Source organism: Mustela erminea, chromosome 1 (genome assembly GCF_009829155.1).
Source record: "Mustela erminea isolate mMusErm1 chromosome 1, mMusErm1.Pri, whole genome shotgun sequence".
In the NCBI taxonomy this organism is placed as follows: Eukaryota; Metazoa; Chordata; class Mammalia; order Carnivora; family Mustelidae; genus Mustela; species Mustela erminea.
The window spans coordinates 7446181-7467710 of record NC_045614.1 but is presented as its reverse complement, the minus strand read 5'-3'; the positions used below and the strand labels follow the sequence as shown (position 1 = coordinate 7467710).

The following is a 21530-nucleotide window of genomic DNA, read 5'->3' as shown; positions in this document are numbered from 1 at the left end:
GATCATGACCTGAGCCGAAGGCAGCAGCTTAACCCACTGAGCCACCCAGGAGCCCCAGGGGAAAAACATTTCTTGACGTGGCTCCTGGTCCCAGTGCATTCAGTTTGCTCTAACAGAATACCATGGATTGAGTGACTCATAAACAATAAAGATGCATTTCCCACAGTTCTGGAGGCTGGGAAGTCCAAGATCAAAGTGCTGGCAGATTGGGTGTTTTCTCTCTGTTTTCTTATATGGTGGAAGGGAGACAGAGCTCTCTGGAGCTCTCTTTCTTAAGGACACTAATGCTTTCAGCCACTGTCATGACCTAATCACCTCCCAAAGGCCTCATCTCCAAATACCATCACATTATGGGGATTAGGTCTCAATATAGGAACTGGGGGGTGGGCCACAAACATTCAACCTAAGGCACTCCCCACCACAGTGCTTAGAGTGATGGTGGTGATAGGGAAGAAGGGATACATTCTTGGGGCGCCTGCCTGGCTCAGTTGGAGGAGCATGTGACTCTTGATCTCAGGGTCATGAGTTTGAGCCCCACATTGGGTGTAGAGATGACTTAAATAAATAAATATCAGGGGTGCCTTGGGAGGGCGCAGTCGGTGAAGCATCACACCCTTGGTTTCGTCTCAGTATGTGATCTCAGGGTTGTGAGATCAAGCCCTGTGTCAGGCTCCAAGCTCAGCATGGAGTCTGCTTAAGACTTTCTCACCCTATTCCCCTCCCCACCTCTGTAAAATAAAAAAAAAAAAAAAATCTTATATATATATAAAGAAAGAGAAAGAGAAAAGGAGAGAGATAGAGAGAGAGAGGAAGGAAGGATCGTTTCTGGAGACATTTCTGCATCAAGATCAGTGAGCGTTGGTTTGAATGGAGTAGGGGAGGAGAAGGAAAGATATGGGCGCAGTCCGTAGCTTCTAACCGAGGTAACATCTGGGCCAGGACCATGGCGGAGCAAGCAAGGAAACGGGGCACAAAATGTAAGGACTCCTCACATCAGTGCAATTGCAGGGCACATCAGGGGAGGGGGCTTGAAGGGACAATTTAAGAATGCTCCCCCTGAACAGTTTTGTGGAGGTGTAATTTACATGCCAAAAAATCGACCTGTTTAAGTGTGCAATTCAGTGACTTTTTAGTAAATTTTCAGAGTTGTTCAAATATCACCCCAGTCCAGTTTTAGGACATTCCATCACTCCCAGAAGATCCCTCATACCCATGTGCAGTCCATCCCCACACCCACCTTTAGTTCCACGCAATCACTAATCTAATTTCTATCTCTATTGGTTTGCCTTTTCTGGACATTTTGTATAGATGGAATCACACAAAATGTGGCCTTTTTTTTTTTTAAGATTTTATTTATTTCACAGAGAGAGAGAGAGACAGAGAGGTCATAAGTAGGCAGAGAGGCAGGCAGAGAAAGAGGGGGAAGCAGGCTCCCTGCTGAGCAGAGAGCCCAACATGGGCTCGATCCCAGGAGCCTGGGATCATGACCCAAGCTAAAGCCAGAGGCTTTAACCCACTGACCCACCCAGATGCCCCAACCTTCTTTTTTTTTTTTTTAAGATTTTATTTATTTGGGAGAGAGAGAGAGGGCAGGAGCCAGAGGAGGGGCAGAGGGTGAGGGAGAGGGAGAAACCGACTCCCCCCTGAGCAGGGAGCCCAATGTGGGGCTTGAACCCAGGACCCTGGGATCATGACCTGAGCTGAAGGCAGATCCTTAACTGACTGAGCCACCCAGGTGTCCCAAAATGTGGCCTTTTGTATCTGGTTTCTTTCACTTGGTGAAATATTCTCAAGGTTTGTCCATGTTGTAGCACATGTTTGTTCTTTGTTTCTTTTTATTGTTGAGTGACGTTTCCTGTATGGATGTACCACAGTTTGTTTATCCATTTGCTACTTGATGGGCGTTTGGATGGTCTCCTTCATGATGAAAAATGTTGGCATGAATATTCACATACAAGTCTTGGAATGGACTTATTTCTCTCAGGTATATGGTATTGTTGGGTCTTGTGGTAAGTTTCTGTTTAACTTTCTTAAAAAAAAAAAAAGATTATTTATTTATTTATTTTAGAGAGAGAGTGCAAGGAGAGAGTGCAAGCAGGGGCTTGGTGGGGGAGGGAGGAGGAAGAAGAAAAGAGGGAAAGAATCTCAAGCAGACTCCACACTGAGCTCATGACCCTGAGACCATGACTTGACCCAAAACCAAGAGTCCAATGCTCAACGGACTGAACCCCTACGCACCCCTGTGTAACTCTTTAGGAAAGGGCTAGATTATTTCTCAAAGTGGCTGCAACATTTTATATTCTCCGTAACAACAGGTTCCCATATCTCTACATCATCAGCAGCACTGCCCGTCTTTCTGACTGAGGTTGTTCTGGTGGGCGTCATGTGCTATAGTCTTGTGAAACACAGGTGAGAATGTTCAAGAAGCAGATGGGCATAGCGTCTGAACTCCAGCTGAAGATCTGAGCTGTAGATATACCTTTGGGAGCCTTAGCTATAGATTCATTTAGTCAGTCAATCAACAACACTTTTTTTGAGCACCTACTATGTGCCAAGCACTATTCTAAGCCCTGGGGTTTCAGTTGTGAAAAATACGGCTAGGTAGGTACCCTTGTGAAACTGAAAGTCTGGTGGAGGAGACAGACCATAAACAAAAATCATATCACATGGGGATAAATGCTATATGAGAAAATAAAGAAGAGTAGGGGACAGAGTGTGGTGAGGGCTGTTATCGTCAATGAAGTGGTCAGGGAAGGTCCTTCAGACATGATGGCCATATCACTCAGACTTCAGCTGGGGAAACAAACCACTCTAGGTGTTTTAAGGAGAGGGAATTTAATACAGGGAATTGGTTAAGTGTAAGATGAAGAGTTGAGAAGCCAAACTGATGGGGTTGATCAGGGCGTCCAGCAATAGACCAGAGTACAAAACTGCTTGAGGGACCTGACAGATGGGTGTTGTGATGAGAAGGGGGCTCTTCTGTGGGAGCTGGGACCATGGTGGGGGATGTAGCCCCCACCGGAAAGCACCACAACCCCAAGCAGAAAGAGCAGGGAGAAATACCCTGGCTTCTCCCTCCCTTCCACCCTCCAGTCTCCTTCCAGTGCCTCCCATTGGATAAGCCTAACAGGAAGCCAGTGTGTAAGGGAACCTGGGAAATGTAGTTTTCTGGAGAAAGGTAGGGCATGCCTCTGACCTACACAATGATAAAGCAGAGATATAAATAAAGGAACAGCTAAATGTGTATCTGTGGTAATAGTTCTGGGGGGCACCTGGGTGGCTCAGTCAGTTAAGCATCTGGCTCTTGGTTTTGGCTCAGGGCATGATTGCAGGGTGCTTGGCTGCAGCCCTAGTCTCTGAGTTCTGTGGGGAGTTGGCTTGAGGATTCTCTCTCTCTCTCTCCCTCTGCTGCCCCCACTCGCATGCATGCTGTCTCTCAAGTAAATTAATAAATCTTAAAAAAAAAGTGTTCTGGGTAGAGTGGACAACAATGCACAGCAAGTACAAAGGTCCTGAGGTGGGAGTGTACCAGACAGAACCAAAACTTTGGAAGTGGGTGTGATGGTCCAGGCACCCTACACAGAATGAGATGAGTGGGGACCCAGGACAAAACCCTGGGAGACATAGACATTTAGGGAAAAGGCAGGAGACAGTAATGATGCAGCCAGAGAGGGGAGAGTGGCACTAGGAAATGATAAGGTGTTTGTGAAGTCAAAAGAGAAATTACTTTTAAGAAAGAAGGAATGAGGGGTGCCTGGGTGGCTCAGTGGGTTAAGCCTCTGCCTTCAGCCCAGGTCATGATCTCAGCGTCCTGGGATCAAGCCCCACATTGGGCTCTCTGCTCGGCGGGGAGCCTGCTTCCCCTCCTCTCTCTGCCTGCTGCTCTGCCTACTTGTGATCTCTCTCCCTCTGTCAAATAAATAAATAAAAATCTAAAAAAAAAAAAAAAAGAAAAAGAAAGAAAGAAAAAAGGAAGAGGGAATGATCCATGAAGACTAACCTATGGGATAACTAAATAAGGGCTCATGTGAGGCTGTGGGATGGGCAGATTGGAAGGCCACTCCTGCCTTTGGTGAGAGGAGTTTGGGAGCATTCAGGAGGCAGGAGCTGAGGCAGTAGAGACAGCAAAAGCAGCTGTGAGGGTAGACCACTCCTTGGAAGAGCCTGACGGGAAGAGCTATAGGGCATGTTCCCACAGCACCAGTGGTGAGTGAGAGAATGTCAGTGGGTTCCAAATTCTCTAGGCGGGGAGACCTTGGAGGCCAGAGTCTGAAATCAGACAGGCCTGGATTAAAATCTTGAGCCCCTGTTTACCTGCGGGGTCGCCTCAAGTTGGTCCCCTCTCTTCTTCAAGCCCAGTTTCCTCACCTGCAAATAGGGATGTTGCTGTACTTTTCCTGGGAGGTTGCAACTGGGGCTCAGCCAGCACATTTGCTAAGTGTTCAGCACTTGTAAATGCAAGCTGTAGTGCAAGGAGGCTAGGACACATCTCAGTTTTTAAAGTTTATCATTAGTTGCAAATAATAATAAAGGCAGCTGCTACTTATTAAATGCTTGGCACGGCCCAGACACACTGCAAAGTACTTTACAAGCACAGCACCCACTCCCCTAGACACACACACACATGCTCTCCCAGCTCACTCTGCTCCAACCACACTGGCCTTTCCTTGAAGTTATCTTAGTACCTCAGGGCCTTTGCACTTGCTGTTTTCTTTGTAACTCTTCCCTCAGGTATCCAAATGGCTTCCTCCCTTACGTTTTTCAGGTCTCTGCCCAAATATCACTCTCCAACCATCCTGACTAAAGTTTACTCTCCTGTTTTGACTGGATGTTCCTTCCTCCCCTTACCCTACCTATTTTACTTTTTCTTCCTCCTCCCCCTCCTACCTCTTGTCTACCTTGCCCCATACAGTGTTTAGCTCCACAAAGGCATTTTTTATCTGTTGTTCGCAGTTCCTTGCACATAGTAGATGTTCAGTAAATCTTTAATTTGATTCTCAGGACAGCTGAGCCCTTTACACATATTAGGTACATGGGTCCTCACAACCACCCCCATTGCAGTTGCAGATGAGGAAACTGAGGCGGAGGGGTCTTTGCTGGGGGTCACCAGGGCTCAGCACCTGCCTCGGAGTTAAGCTCAGAAAAAAGGGCAGTTCAAGACCCCTACCGCCGTGTTGAGTGCTTCTCCCTCGGCGAGCCCTCGGCTAGCGGCCACGGCCCGGAAAGGCCTGAGTCATCGCCGCCTCCAGACGGCGGCGGCGGCGGGCTGCGGGCGACGGCGGCGGCGGCCGGGGCGGCAGCGCGAGGTGATGCGGGGACGCCGGGAGGGGGCGTGAGTGCAGGGAAAACAGAGGAAATTAAAACCCGCCGGGTGCTCCTCCCGGCCGCCTTGCCGCCCCCGCCGCCGGCTGGTGCGTGGGTGGGTTGGGGACCGCTCTGCACTCCCCCGGCGTGGAAGGGGCGGATCCCCGAGCCCCGAGCCCTGGGGCCTGGAGGAAGGTCCCAAGTGTCAGTTTCCCGCCCCCACCCCAAGTTCGAGTTGTGAGTGGAGACCCGCCTGGGACTAGTCTGCAAAAGGCTGGCTCCTCTGTCTCAGCCGCCCCCGGTTACGATGCGCCCCTCGGTGTAGTGGGAAATCCTCCGGGCTGCCCGGGTGACCCCCTACTGCCGCACCGTCATCCAAGCGGTCGCGTCCACTGGCTCTAGACCTACCACTCTGGGCTTCCCTGGTCCCGAATCCACCGAGGGGTCCCCAGAGTGGTACCGGGGAAGCCCCTTCCCCGAGGGAAAGGAGACCCTGTGCTGCCCGGTTCAGGGGCGCGCACGGGTCTCGCCTCCACGGCCCGCGACGCCTGCGCTCCCGGGTTCCAGAGAGCCGGGGTCGGTGTTCTAACCGTAGGAGGGTGGGGGCTTGCGACTCCGGGCCCCTGCCAGCTTCGGGTGGTCCGCGTGGGGCAGCTGCCCACTGAGCCCAGGGGTTGGGGGGGACGGTCGAGCCCCGAGGGCTCCGAAAGGGACTGTGCGCGGAGGGTAGCCCGGGAGTGCCGGGGGCTGGGGTGGGGGGCGGGAACACCAATGGGGGGGCGGGGCTGGGAATGCCGCGGCGGTGGGGGTGGGGCAGGTGGGGAACACCGCTGCAGGGGGCCTTCACCCGGGGGGGCGGTCCCGGCGGGGCGGCGCCGGGGTCTGGGGAGTGGGGGCAGTCTGGGCGCCCCCCGCCCCCGCCGGGCTCCGGGCCGGAGCCGTGACGTCACGGCGGCTGGAAGTGCCCGGCGCGGAGGCGCGGGAGGGGGTGGGGGGCCGAGCCGGCGCTTTATAAGCGGAGCCCGCCAGGCGCGCAGAGCCGCAGCCGGCGTCCGCGAGCCCCCCGGCCGGCCCCGGCCCCGGCCCCCAGCTCGCGCTCGCGCCCCCGGGGCGGCTGGGTGGCGAGGGACCGAGCTCCAGGCGGCGGGCCGGAGAAGGGACGCGCGGCGGGCGGCCGCGGGGCATGAGGCGGGGGCGCGATGTCGGTGCCGCTGCTCAAGATCGGGGCCGTGCTGAGCACCATGGCCATGGTCACCAACTGGATGTCGCAGACGCTGCCCTCGCTCGTGGGGCTCAACGGCACCGTGTCCCGCGCGGGCGCCTCGGAGAAAATCGTGAGTGGCCGCCGCGCGGGGGGCACTCCCGGGGGGCGTGGTGCCCGCGCCGGCGCCGCCGCAGCCCCCGGGGGCCCCCGCCCCCCAGCTTCCCAGAGCCCCCGGCCTGGGGGCGCCCTCCCGGGGCTGGGGGCTGGGAGCTGGATGCGGAGGAGCCCCGGGACCCCGAGCCCCCCACCCCGCACCGTTTATTCTTGTTATTATTATTACTGCTTCTCATTATTAGTGAGCAGTGTCCGAGTGGCAACAACGTACTAGGCTCGCTCCGCTCCCCGCGCAGGCGGCAAGGGCTGCGCAACTGAGCCGGGTCCGGCCGAGTGGGGCGGAGCGGGAGGGTAGATTCGGGGGGCTGGGAGGGACCTTGCCTCCGAGTGGGGGAACCACGGGGTCTCCGAGCGTCTCCACCTTCAGGATTGCTGCCTGTTTCTGAGTCGTCCCGTCTCCTTCTCTGTCTTTTTCTCTCTGTCTCTATCTATTCTTTCCCCTCTGGTTTGCTTCTCACTGTCTCTCCCTGTCTTTGTCTCTATCTCTTTTGCTCTGTCTCTGACTTTGTATCTCTTTTTGTCTGTCTTTTTCTTTCCCCTGCACCCCCTACCCCCACCGCAGCATCTCCTTCCTGGTTATCTGCTTCACCATGTGCCGAATATTTATTCCCAGAACTTGCTCTCTCTAGGAGGCAGATGGCTCTCAAGACTGGGGTAGGGGCAGGGGCTGGCACAGCCCCCAGAAGCACAGGTTGGCCCTTCCCTCAGCCCATCCTGTCCTGCTCCATCACCTTCATTCTCCAGCTTCCCTTGCCACAGAGGTTTTTTTGGGGGAAGGGGCTGGGAGGTTCAGTGGTGATCAGTAACCGTGTTCCTGGTGTCCTGGGGAGGGGGAGAAGGCACCCTCCGCTGCAAACTTACCTCGGAGTCCTCCAGATATGGCCTCCCCCTCCCACCGCCTCCCCTCTTCAGTCTGTTTGTGGGACTCCTCCCAGTAGGTGGAACTGGAGCTCCCTCTCCTGCCCAGTATTTCCCTAACTTCACCAGCTCCCTGGTTCAGCCCCCCAGCGGCCACCCCCCCCCACTTCTTTCTTTCTCCTTGCTGAAAGGAAAAGAAGTCTTTGCTCCCAAGGGTTGAAGGCAAGTTGGGGGGGGTGGGTTGTTGGTGACCCCAAACACTGTGCCCAGGCTTTGTCCCACCCCTGGGGGGAAATGAGATCGGGCTTGGCACGGGTGAGGGCTTTCAGTCCAAATTCTCAGACTTGAAGCTAATGTGTGAAACAATGTCTTTATTTGTGTCTGTCACATCCCGTGGTATGATTCAAGTATATCCTGGTGTGTTTATTTCGGCATGAGTTTCGGTGTGTGAGTGGGGTTGGGGGGGAATCAAGGGAGAAAGTTTAGGAGCTTTGCCAACGTGAGGGTCCAGGTGTGTCTTCCTGTGTGTGAAGGTGTGTCCCAGGATGAGCGTGTCCCTCATTGTGTGTCCCTGAATGTGGCTGGGTGTGGATGTGTCTAAGTGTGTGTCTGCAGTTCTGTGTCCCTGACTGTGGGTTTGCATGTGTTCCACGATTGCATGTGCATGTAGGGATTTGTGACAGCCTTCTTGCTCTTGCCTTCTGAGGGGGAAGAGAGATGGGTCTCACTGAAATCGGAAGCTGCTTCCCCCCCCTCACTCTGACAGAGTGTGAGTCTGTGTAAATGTGTGCGTGTAATATGTCTAGCATATGGTGTGTGAGGCAAGTGTGCATAAGTGTGGAAGAGTATGTCTCTGAGTTATGATTTTGTCTGTGCTAATATGTATGTGTGTGTGTGCGTGTAAGTGTAGACATGTGTCTTTAGAAGGGTGTGCATATGTGTGTGTATGAATGGTGTGTGTGCCTACCTTGTATGCATGTGAGCAGATTCCTGTGTGAACCATGGGTTTTCTATAAGTGTGTGTACATGTATGTGTACCCAAATAGAACTGGTCTTCATTCTGACCTATCTGTAGCTAATAGGACCACAGTCTAGTGCTTCCATGAAGTTACCGTCGGAAAGTATTACTCCCATCCCTGATCCCCACCCCATCCCTCAGTCCCACTGAGCCTGGCACAAGGCTCTCTAGAGTGGGATGCCAGGAGACTTAGGATAGGACCTGAAGGGGGACTGTGACAAGACAGTGCTCTAGAAAGGGTTTTGGGAGTCTGGTAGGCTAAGGTTGGAATCCACTCTCCCCCATCTTGCTCTATGACTTGTTCTTGACTCTAGGCACCAGTGAGTTCATGATTCCGAGTTGTGGCTTCTTCATATATAAAATGGGATGATAACTCCTACCTCACAGAACTCTTGTGGGTAACAGATCTATAGCCCAGCTCCCCGCCCGCCCACCCACCCACCCACCCCTCCATCATCTCTCCATCTGACCGTCTCTTTATCCACCCTTACATCTCTCCATCCACCTGTCTCTTCAGCCAGCCGTTGTCCATCATCTGTCTCTCCATCTCTCCTTCCATGCGTCCATCCCTCCATCCATCCATCTCTGTCCGTGTATCCAGCCAGCCTTCTCTCCGTCCATCATGCAGCCATCTCTTCATCTATTCTCTATACACCCACCCTTCCATCCATTTTGTTTATTCAGCAAAACTATTGACTTGCCTCCTCTGTGTCAAGCATGTTTATGCTTAAAATCTCCAGCTCAGTGCCTGACATAGTAGATGCTCAGTTAGTGATAGGGCTCTAAGTCATACATACCTGTATCTGAATCCTGGCCCTGCGCTTTACTAGCAGTATGCCCGTGGGGAAGTTATTTAATCTCTCTAAGATTCATTATCTTCATTAGTCAAGGAGAGTTTAGAGTCCCCATTAGACTATGGGATCCATGAGAAACCACAGAGGACTCCTGTGCTTTGCTCGTTACCAAACCCTAAGACCTGATGCATAGGAATGCTACAATAAATATTTGCCAAGTGACTGAACCAACATCAGATCTTCATAAAGTTTCATGGATCTCACCTTCACGTGGAAGCCAATGGCCAGGAGCATAGTAGGTGTTCAGTAAGAAGGAATTGCTTTGTTTGCTGTGATAGCCAAGTGCATAGTAGGCACAGAAGAACTATCTGTCAAGTGTCTAAATCAAGAATCTGCCCTCCTGGGGCTCCTGGCCGGCTCGGTCAGTGGAGCATGTGACTCTTGATCACGGGGTTGTGAGTTCGAGCCCCATGTAGGGTGTAGAGATGACTTAAAAATAAAATGCTAAAAAAAAAAAAAAAAAAAAAAGAATGCACTTTCCAAGGGTTGGGGAGAACAAATGGAAATTACTAGGCACATCCGAGGTGCTCAGTAAGGAGTTGTAGAAGAGTCTAGTCCACGAATATGGGTTAATGGAGGGGTTTAGGGACTGAGGTAGCAAGAATTCCCAGTCATAGGGCAGAAGATTGGATGCCGGTGTTTGACTTAATAAAGGGGTTCCGTGCTGAGGTGGGGGTGAGCCCAGACCCTCTGGACATTCTTGTCTCAGGATTTCCCTCCCTGATTCAATCTAGAGAAGCAGCTTAGCATTCTAGGAGATTCTAAGAATGCTATTTTGGGCCGTCTCTGGAAAGGAATGGGGAAGAAGCTTCCACCGCTTCTACCTTTGTCCAGTGCTCAGCCATAAACCATCCCTGTGGGGTGGGAGCCCTCGGCGGAATGGCTCCTCACCTGGGCGTCATAAATCCAGAACCAGACTAAAAGCTGTCAGCCCCTTGCTAGTGGCTGCTGTCATTACAGCGACCGAGGAGAATTACCTGCATCTTGTACGTTATGCCCTTGCCCATCCACTCACCCTTCCTTAAAGGCTAGAAAAAGGAAGGGGAGATGAACAAGAGGTATTCCGTTTCGGAGGACTCTTTTCCTCATGGGAGGAATGGGGGGGAGGGTCTGAGCAGCTATGTGCAGATTCCATGTCTTTTCTTGGCAGTTTCCTGGGCGGGGTAGGGGTGGGGGTGGAGGTGGGGGTTGGGGTGGAAGGCACCAGAGACTCCATATCCGTCAAGAGAGATCAAGGTACACAGGGTACCATGTGGTTTAACACAACACAGGTTCGTTTCTCCCTTGCACTTTATATCCATTGTTGGCTGGAGAACTTTATCCACAGTAGTCATTCAGGGACTCGGGAGGATGGAGGCTGTGTGGCGAATGATCACTGAAACAGAAAAGGGAGAGGCACAGCAAATCCTGCATCAGTTCCTAAGGCTCTACCCTGGAATGTTACTTTGTCACATTTCCTTGGTTCACACAAGCCACATGGCATGCCTAACCTCAAAGAGGGCGAGAAGTGTGGTTCTACCTTGACCTGAACAGAGAGAGGGGTGGCCAGATCCTTGTGAACAGCCCTAAACAGCACCCTACTCTGCTGATCCCTCCCCCTCTTATCTGAATTAACAAGAGCTCTCTTGGAGCATATCTCCACTTATTCATTCACTCATTTATTCAACAAATTCTTAACGACCACATACTTTATGCGTGTCAACTATTCTAGGGACCAGGGGCAAAACAGTGAACAAAACGGACAAATACCCTTATCCTCAGGGAGCTGACATTCTAGAGCGGGGATAGGGAGAAATAAATAACCATATAGATAAATCTATAATATTTTAGATGGTGATGCATGTACAGTGAAGAAGCATAAGAGCAGAGTAAGGGGAGTGGAGAGTGAGGAGGGATTATTTTAGATTGAGTGGCCCCTCTGAGCAGGTGACATTTGGCCAGAGATCTGAAGGAAGCGAGAGGGGGCTCGTATCTAAAGGAAGAGAGTTACAAATAGAGGGAAGAGAAAGTGCAAAGGCCCTGAGGTGGGAACATGCCTGAAATTTTGGAGAAACTGAGGAAACTAGTGGCCAAAGCAGAGTGAGAGAAGGGAGGAAAGCAGTTGGAGATGAGGACAGGGAGGTGGTAGGGGAGCTGCGTCATGTTCAGGGATGGGACAACCTTGTAGGGATGTTAGTTATTTTTTATTTTTTTAAATTTTTTATTTTTTAAAGATTTTATTTATTATCTGACAGAGAGAGAGACACACATGATGAGAGAGGGAACACAAGCAGGGGGAGTGGGAGAGGAAGAAGCAGGCTGCCCACTGAGTAGGGAGCCCAATGCAGGGCTTGATCCAAGTACCCTGGGATCATGACCTGAGGTGAAGGCAGATGCTTAATGATTGAGCCATCCAGGCGCCCCGGGATTTTAGTTTTTAACCTGGAACTGCTCATGCTTTCCATTCCTCCTTGCAACCTTCTAAGATCCTCTGGACAGTCCATTGTTTATCCTGCTACCTGGTTCACTCCCGCTATAATGTCAGCTCCACGAGGGCAGGGCTTTTTAAAAATTTAATTGAATGTTGTGGCCCTAGTGCCTGGCTTAGGGCCTAGGAATAGTAGGTGCTCAGTAAATACTTGTTGAGTGAATAAGTGGAATTCCAGGGAAGGTTCTGAGCAGAAGAGGGATAGGACTTGGCTCAGATGTTCAGTTTCCTGCTGGCCCCCATGAGGAGGGCAGACTGGGGCGGGGGGGGGGGGAAGCGTATGAGGGCGGGAGCCAGAAGACCAGGGAGGAGGCCACTGTGCTGGTCCAGGTGAGTGATGATGGGAGCTGGACCAAGGTGCGGGGCCAAGGGAGTGGAGATAAGTAGGCAAACAGTGGGTTTGAGCCCCCACCTACCGTATTTACCTGCTCCTAAATTGTGAACTTCCAGCTTTTGCTCAAACACTTCAAAGCAGGAGGAAACATTTATTGAGCACCTACTTTGTACCGGGAAGGGTTCTGGACTATGGGACATAGAGATGAATAACATCCCCGACTTCAGTCAGATTGCAGCCTTTTCAACAGTGACGTGACATGGTATGTGTGAGAGTAAGCATATGTCTGGAGTGTTATAGGGGTGCAGAGGAGGACACTGAAACTAGCCAGGGTGCGGCTGAGGTTTCCTGGAGGTGATGGTACTCACACCAAGTCTTACAGTTGAGAAGGAATTGGCCAGGCAAAGACAGAGCAAGAAGGAACAGAATGAACAAAGGCTCAGAGGCAAGGGGCATCCTGGTGTGCACAGAGAGACCAAGCAGTTCAGAGTTCCTGGAGATCTATGTTTTATGCTGGGAGGAGTGTGGGAGTGGCCTGAGGCACCACAGGGGTCCGTGTCATGAAAGGATTTGGTTGGAGAAACCTGCACATCATTCTGAGTGTCAAAGGATGGCAGATTTGGAGGGATTGGGAGCAGAAAAGGAATATGAAGTTGCCTGTTGCCTTTTTTTAAAAAAAAATTATTTCCTTATTTTAGAGAAAGAGAGTGAGCATGAGTGGGAGCGGCAGGGGGAGAGGGAGAGAGAATCTCAAGCAGACACTGCACTGAGTGTGGAGCCTGTCACGGGGCTCTATCTCACCACCCTAAGATCACAACCTGAGCTGAAACCAAGAGTCAGCCCTCAACTGACTGTGCCACCCTGGCGCCCCTTCCTGTTGCATTTTTAAAGAGCCCTCTAGTTGTTAGAAAATCCTTCTAGATTGTGAGTGTGAAATTTGCCTCCTTTGAACTTATGCCTACCTTACTTGAACCAAATCTAAACTGCTGATGCTGGTCCAACTTACTAAGCCTCAGTTTCTTTATCTGTGAAGTGGGGATAATGGTAGAATGTTCCATGTAACACTGTGCTTAGCAGTGTACCTGACACATGGAAGGTGCCTATAAAGGTTAACAATTTTAATTATTATTGCTGTTATTATTTCAAGACCCTACCTACCTGAGTCTCAGGTCTTGGACCACTCTTCCATCCCTCCTCTTATTCCTGTCACCTCTGGAACTTTGCATTTGCTTTGCCATCTCGGGGAATGTCTTCTAGCCTTCTCCTTCTCACCACGCAGGTCCCAACTCAAATGTTACCTCCTCAAAGAGACCTCCTTTGACCACCCCAGCTAGAATGTCCCCACACTGTTATTTGGACCTGTTCTATTTTCTGCCCAGCACTCATAATTATCTGAAATCATCTTGATAATTATTTGCCACCAACAGAATAGAAGTGCCATGCAAGCACTTTGTCCCTTTTGTTTATTACTGGGATTTTCTCCTTTAGGGCAGTAGGTGTGTCCTCAATGGTCTCAGTTCTTTCTTCCCCCATGAGACTACTTCCCCTTCTTCCTCCTGATGGCACCTCTGAACTTTGAAGAGTATTTCTGTGATTTCTGAATCTTTTCCTATGGATCAGAAGTGTCTGTTTTTCTTTCTTTCTTCCTTCCTGCCTGCCTCCCTTCCTTCCTTCCTTCCTTCTTTTTAAAGATTTATTTATATTTAGAGAGAAAGAGAGAGAGAGAGAGAGAAAGCGGGAGGAGGGGCAGAGGGGGAGGGAGAGAGAATCTTGAGCAGGTTCCCCACTGAATGCAGAGCCTGGTGTAGGGCTCAACATGGGGCTCAGTCTCCCAACCCTGAGACCATAACCTGAGCTGAAATCAAGAGTTGGACGCTTAACAAATTTGAGCCACCCAGGCATCCCAGAAGCATCTGTTTCTTCAAGCTTCTTTTCATGTGCCCTTGTTTTTCAATCCTTCTCTGTTTGAACGGATGTCTGACGATGTGCACTTTGCCAACTTCCCACATCAAGGCATGGAGTAGTCTTGCCATCAGAGAGCAGAGTCATTCCCACCCCGCAATCACTGAGTCCCTCCATATGCCAAGTCCTGTGCTAGGGACTGGAAATAGAGCAGTGAAAAGGGAGACTGTCTCTTCCCTCTTAGAGCTTCATAGGGAGACATAGTGAATGTGGAATTGTGCAAATGGCTATATAATCACAGTTTGGTAGGGGCCACGGAGGAGAAGATATGTAGCCGAGATTGCAAAGGGGTGGTCAGGGAAGGCTTCCCTGAAGAGGTGACATTTGCCCTGAGATATGAAGATTCAGTAAGAGTTGGGCAGAGACGGAGCTGGTGAGGTGGAGGGAGGGAGGCCGAGAGAACAGGGTATGGGAAGGTGTTGAGGTGGGATGGCAGGTGGTGTGTCTGAGGAGCTGGTGAGTAGGTAGCGACCTGAGCCCAAAGGGTGTTCCTGACTACCTAGGTCTTGTGCACCCCAAGTTTGATGCCAACATAAGAAATGGCTTGAGGTGCAGCCTGTCTCTACAGTCAGCACCATGGACAGCCACAAAGGGATGGTGGTCTAGGCTTTAGGGCCACTCGCGTGTGGCTAAAACTGTCGTCTTTCTCTTCCAGAGGGAGGATCTGGTTTCTGTTTCTTGGTGTCTTTCATGCCCCCAGCATCCTTCTCCCCTCTGACTCTGGATGGCTGACACCTCTTTGTGCAGTACCAGTGGGGAGCAGCCACAAAGCTGGGCGAGGAAGAAAAGCAGCCATCTGGGGGAGCCCCAGGCGCTTTAAGAGAGTTTGATGTGGGCTCGGGTCTTTCTGTGTGTGGGAGGGAAGAGGCTGCCACAGGGAGACCTCAGGGGGCAGGCTGGTTCCCAATCTTGTCTCTCTCTGCCTCACCCTGGATACTTCACTGTTTTTAAATTCTGTCTTTTGAATCTCTGTTTCTGTCCATCTTTTTCTCACATTTTTGTCTCAGCCATATTCTCCTCTCTTTGTCTTCACTGTGTATTTACAACACATGGTTGACATTCAGTAACTGTTTGTTAAGTGAATGTTGGTGATTATCTCTGTCTGCCTGTGTCTCAGTGTCTGCCTCTCTTTCTCATACTCTCTGTCTTCTCTCTATGTTTCTGTCTGTCCCTAAGTCCTCTCTGTGTGTCTCTGTCTTCGCCTCTCTGTTTCCCTTCTGTCTCTGATGCTGTCATCTCTGCCTCTTGGTGTCTCTGTCTCTATATCTGTTTCATTCTTATCTCTAGGTCTATGTCTGTCTATCTGTGTGTCTGTCTGTCTCTGGGATCCTATGTTACCATAGTTGCTGTATCACAGTCCAGGTCTCTTACAGGGGTCGGGGGAGAAACCGGAATTCTCAGACCTGAGAGGGCTCTTGAGACAGGACAGAGCCAGAACCCGTGGTGGGTGTTGGCAGGATTCAGTGAATGGGACAGGAGGAGCCAGACCAGTGTGAGCCCATGAAGGCCCTAGAGGGGGCCTGGGATATCTGGACCCCCAGGGGTCCCCGGGGATTAGAGCCAAGCTTTCATGGGCTCTCACGGTGAGGTGTGGGTGGGCGCCTGAGCTCCAGGTGAGCCCCTTTCCTCCACCCCCCATTCCCCCTCCCCTGCTGCCACCTAGGAAGGCCTCCCTCTAGGACCCAGCCATCAGGCCCCAGCCATCAGGCCCCAGCACTGGCTCCAAGATGGAACAGCTGTCTGGGCTGCAGCTGCAGAAGCTCATTTTGAACAAGGGAGATGATTGCAGGGGTGATTGGGGGAGGGAGAGAGAAGAGGAGAGTAGCAGGGGCCAAAGAGGAATCAGGCTTGATTGTTGCTGCTGCTGCAGTGGCTAGTTTGCCCAAGAGATGAGGAGACCAGGTGAGGCAGGAAAAGGCAGAGGAGCTGTGGTCCATCTGTCCCCACTTCTGGTCTCCCTGTTGTGAAGTTTCTCCTCCTGTCTCTGGCGGCCTCTCCCCCTTCCCTCATTTTGGGGCCTGCATCCTGACTCTGCTGGCATCTTGTGACCCCCCCCTGTTGCCTGCTGTGCTGTCTCCTGCCCTGTGTTGTTTCCCCATCTCTCTCCACCCATATCTCTTGGTCTCTCCGCCGCAATTCCGCCTGGATCTCTGTCTCTCCGAGCCTCCCTGTCTGTCCCTCGGCGCTGCTGTCATTGTCAGAAGCACGGCTAGGGTTCAAGCAGCCCTTTGGATTGCTCTTTCTTTTCTTGTCCTTTCTGCGATACTCAGGGGCTAGAGATGGAGACAGCAAATTCCCATGAAACAATGGGTTCATGTCCTTCAATAAAGGGATATTTACAAAGATATCTCAATTAGGACTAATTAATTAAATGAGCCACTTCCCCTGCCCTCTTCCCCACCCTGTGGTCCCGCAGCCTCCTGGGAGAGAACCAGCCAATGAACAGATAGCAGGAGTCTGGTGCTCAGGCGGTGTCTCAATGTTTAATTTATAACCGCCTTCTCCCTGCTGCCCCATCCATCCATCTGGAAGGGCAAGGTGGCCACAGGCGTGTGGCCTCAGGGGTGGAAGCTGGAGACCTGCCAGCTCCCCCCGAGCCTGCTGGAGCACATGGATGTCTGTTGGAGACTGCCCTGCATGCTGTTATGTGTCCTAGCGTGTTTGAACGTGTCAGGGCATGTCTTCATGGCAGGCATGCCCCTTTGTAGAAGGAGAATCTGACGGCGGCCGGGCATGTCTGAGCCCATGGGACGTGTTGGAGCAGGGCGGAGCGTGTCTCTCATGTGGGAACGTCTGAGCATAGCACGCCTGAGTGTGTCGGGGTTCCCCAGGACACATGGAGCCCAGCAGAGGATGTGGCTCATGCCAGGGCCTGTCGTAGCATGCACGCTCACATGCCGTGCTCTGGAGCTCTGCACTGGCAGGCGAGGCGTCTGTCCTCGAAGGCAGGACAAGATGTGTCTTGCAGACCTCGGTGGCAGGAATAGCGGAGGCATGACGGTATCTATGGCTTCCAGGAGGAACTAGTCAGGCAGCCCTGCAGCTACACACTCGGAATTTCCCCAGCGCCTCCAGCATCGCTGGGCCAGCAGGGTTGAATTCCAGCCCTCGAAGTACCATGTGCTCCTCTGTCTGCAGCAGCTTCCCTTCCCCAGTGCATCGCTTCAGGATCCCTGGTTCCCCCACTGCTGTGGTCCTACCGGTTCCCTTAGGATTACTTCTCAGCCTTACTCAGAGGAGTTATCAAAGCAAAGGGAAAAAGTTGCTTCTCGAGTTTTATTTTCTGGCTAGTAAGCTCCTCAGTATAATGCTCATCAGCCTGGGATTGGGGCCCTCAGTGTTCCGACCGAAAGGATGAGGCCATCTTCACGTATAAAGACAGGTTTGATGATGTAGCCCTCAGTGTAATGCCCGACAAGGTAATGCAGCCCACAGTATAATGACCCATCTGTTGATGCAGCCCTCAGTGGAGCACTCTGATGGGTAGTGCAGTCTTCTGTACCATGACAGCTCTGGAGATGCACCCCTTTCTGCAATTCCGTGGTGGTTTGGGGGCTGTAAACATCTCAACAGGCAGCGGCTGGGACGCCTTGGTGCAGTGAGAAGGAAGAAGAGTTTGCTCATTACGGTGAGTGCATTCTCTGGCTCTTCCAGGAGGCCAGGATTCCCCAACCCTGCTGGCTGAGGCCGGCTCTATTAGCCCTCGCAAGTGCCATGTGACCTCAGCAGGACATCAGGCTTATTAGTAAAGCATAGATTCTGCAGGAATATTTCAGGACTGACTGCAATGCTAATGAGTTAGTCAGGGAGACCTAAGAGCGCCACTGACAGAATGTGCACAGATGTCAGTTCCTCTCAGTTCCTGAGAGAAGGGTGCGAATGTTCGTGGATGCAGGTAGACACAGAAGGACATCGAGAATTATACGTGCGAAAGCGTGACTCTTCTTCTTTAACGTTTAATTCCAGTGAATTCACCTGTTTCACCTGGTTTTCTTGGATGGATGCAGATCTATGACATGTTCGTGGCTTCTGGGGAGACATGCATGTGGGGTCACGTAGAGGGTCATGGGTATCTTATAAGGAGGCATTCACATGCGTGATCACACATGGTGGTGGAACTGGTTGTGGGAATAGGCAACATGCATTTATGGACGTGGATCTAGAGCCGCGCGTGGACACAGACGCGGACACTCAGGGAGAAGGCAGGAAACACAAACATATGTGTCTGTGCACACATGAAGACCGATTATGCAGATTGACTTGGGGGCTTGTGAATTGTGCTCAGAGCATATGGGAATAGAACGCTGATGACCGTTTCAGAGTGAAGGGAATGTTCATGGCCAGTCGGCGACAGTGTGAGACACACACACTTGCACTTGTCCACTGAGGCACATCAGGCTTTGCCTGGGTTTACACGAGTGTGCACCTGTAGACGTGGCTGGTCACAGATGAGCCTGGATGTTCTGAACACAGATGCTCACCGGTCCCTGTAGATAAACACGGATGTCTACACAGTCAGAACTCCTGTGTACCCCAGTGTCCACAAGCTACTTAAAAAAAAAAAGATTTTATTTATTTATTTGACAGACAGAGATCACAAGTAGGCAGAGAGAGAAGGGGGGGAGGCAGGCTCCTTGTGGAGCAGAGAGCCTGACCTGGGGCTCGATCCCAGGGCCCTGAAATCATGACCTGAGCTGAAGGCAGAGGCTTAACCCACTGAGCCTCCCAGGTGCCCTCCTCCTTTTTTTTTTTTTTTTTTTTTAAAGATTTTTATTTATTTATTTGTCAGAGAGTGAGCACCAGCAGGGGGGATGGCAGGCAGAGGGAGAAGCAGGCTCCTCTCTGAGCAAGGATTCCCAGCTCAGGACTTGATCCCAGGACCCTAGGATCATAATCTAAGTGGAAGGCAGATGCTTAACTGACTGAGCCACCCAGGTGTCCCTCCACATGCTACTCTTTTGGGAAGTGAATGACCAAGATCTCCTCCCCTCAGTTTCTTGGATTCCTGGCAAAGTGAGATCTCAAAGCCAATAGGAATGGCCGTGGAGTCCCCAGGTCCTTTTCAGAAGAACAGGGAGGGGAAATCTAAAGTCACCTGGGGACCTTGGTGGCCCAGTGACACCATCCAGGAATATAGTGTCCTGAGCCCAGCCTCACTCCCCAGACTGTCTCAGTTGAGATTCTCCCCTATCGATGCCCTCCTCCCATCAGAGCTAATTATGGTGGCCAGTGCTGGCAAATGGTTGGAGTGCTTGGCACAAGGAAGAGCCCAGTGAATGTTAGGGACCATAATTATCACTGAGCAGCATCATTATTACCATTATGAATATTCTCCTTGAAATGCAAAGAGATCCTTGTCCTTTGTGTCTTGTTTTCCAGCCTTTTCTCTCATGCCCCCGATGGTCCTGTCCTGGCACCCAGCGCAGCGTCCCTCAGGGCTTCCAGCTTTGTCTGTTTCTCTCCTGCTCTCGCTTGAGACAATCAGTCCTTGAAGGCCATGGTTTCCTTTCTCGTTGGTTGGTTCTTCCCTGACATCCCTCTTTGTTCTCATTTGCCTCTAAGCATCACAGTCTGGTCTGTCTGCCTCGGTTTGGGTGGGTGTCAGAATGTGTTTGGAATAGAAAGCCCCCTAAAATGGCCTGGTTTAAGAGGAGCTTTAGATAAGGAATCCAGGGAGTCTCACAAAACCCAGTGCCCAGGGCTCCAGGACCTTGGAAAGCCATCGCTCACACACTCACTTCAATTCAGTAGCAAATGCTTACTGCGCACCTACTATGCACCAGGTAGAAAGAGAAACAAGACGCTTGCTCTCGTGGAGCTTGCATTTTAGTGGTAACGGGGAGAAGTTATAATCCTGTAATAGCACTGTGCCAAGAGTTAAACCTGGGCAAGGCATGGTGGCAGAGGTCGGGAAGCTTTGGATTCAGGAATGAATCCCTTCTCTCCTATCCCCCTCCACTCTGGGTGCCCCTCAGTCCAGCAGCCCCTGATCCCCTTCAATGCCACAATCCCACATCTTTTAATTGCCTTGACCTTCACGTTCTAAACCCATCTCCCTGGAATAGAGAATTTGCCTGTTTCAATGTGTATCAGGAATCAACTTGTCCAATTCGCTGAGACTGGATACCTTGGGTACCAGGAAACATGTTGTTATGGAGGTCTCTTTCTCAGTAGGGATTTACAGGTAGGAGCCTTCTCTTGGAAGGGGACCTGGGAGGGGGGAGGCAGTGATAGACACCCATCTTTTACTCATGCATTCATTCATTCACTGGACAAGCTGATTGGACATACCTAGAGTCCCAGATGCTATTGTAGATGCTGAGACACAGCTGCGAATATGATGGATCTGTTTCAGTCTTGCAATGTGTATTTTATACTGGACACAAACTAAACATGTAAGCAAATAAATATAAACAGGTTCATTTCAGATAGATAAGCGCTGTAAAGACAACAAGGAGATGGGGAAGAAAGTAGCCAGGAGGCTTGTTTTGTCAGGACATCTGGGCAGACTCTCTGGGGAGGTGACATGTTTTTCCGTCTTCATTGAGATGTAACTGGCATCTAACATTGTGCAAGTTTAAGGTGTACGATAACATGATTTGATACACATATATATTGTGAAATGATTACCACAATAGGGTTAGTTAACATCTCCATCACATAATTACCTGTGTGTGTGTATATGTGTGTGTAGTGACAACTGAAGATCCACTTACTTAGCAACTTTAAAAAAAAAAGATTTTATTTATTTATTTGAGAGAGAGACCGTGCACAAGCAGGAGGGGAGGGTCAGAGGGAGAGGGAGAAGCAGACTCCCCGCTGAGCAAAGAGCCCAAGCGGGGCTGTGCCTGGTCCTGGGATCATGACCTGAGCTGGAGGCAGACGCCCAACCAACTGAGCCACCCAGGAGTCTGAGTTGTTGGTTTTTATTCTAAGTGCAACCAGAAGTTGCTGGACCAGTTGCAGTGGGGAAGAGTGCCATGATCTGACTGACTCACATTGTTGGAAGATCCCTCTAACTTCCTTGTTAGGGAATGGGTTTCAGGGAGTGAGGGTGGAAGCAGGGAGGTGAGGGAGGAGGTAACTACAGGAGTCCAAGCAAAACCAGTTGTGGCTGTGCCAAGATAGAAGCATCCAGAATGGTGAGCAGTGGGCAGATTTGGTACATGTTTGAAGTAGAGCCACCAGGACTTGCTGATGGATCATATGTGAGGGTGAGAAAAAGGAACACAGGAATGGGATGGTAGCTGGAGAGAAACATGAGGCCCAAGGAGAATTTCTTTTCTTTCTTTCCTTTTAAAAAAGATTTTATTTATTTATTTATTTGGGGGTGGGGGACAAGCAGGGGGACAGGC

At 51.2% G+C, this 21530-nt stretch overlaps 1 protein-coding gene across 2 annotated transcripts in view; it reads left to right on the top strand.

The window, feature by feature from the left end:
* OLFM2 (olfactomedin 2) overlaps positions 1-21530 on the top strand; it is a 60046-nt gene that overhangs the window by 10851 nt on the left and 27665 nt on the right. The window contains exon 1 of one of the 2 annotated variants that reach the window (XM_032310506.1): positions 6316-6638. The exons of the other annotated variant lie outside the window; for it this stretch is intronic. Coding sequence (XP_032166397.1) covers positions 6504-6638 — 135 coding nt within the window. The 5' untranslated portion in view covers positions 6316-6503. Of the gene's footprint in view, positions 1-6315; positions 6639-21530 lie in introns of those variants that run through there. 2 annotated transcript variants of the gene reach the window in all.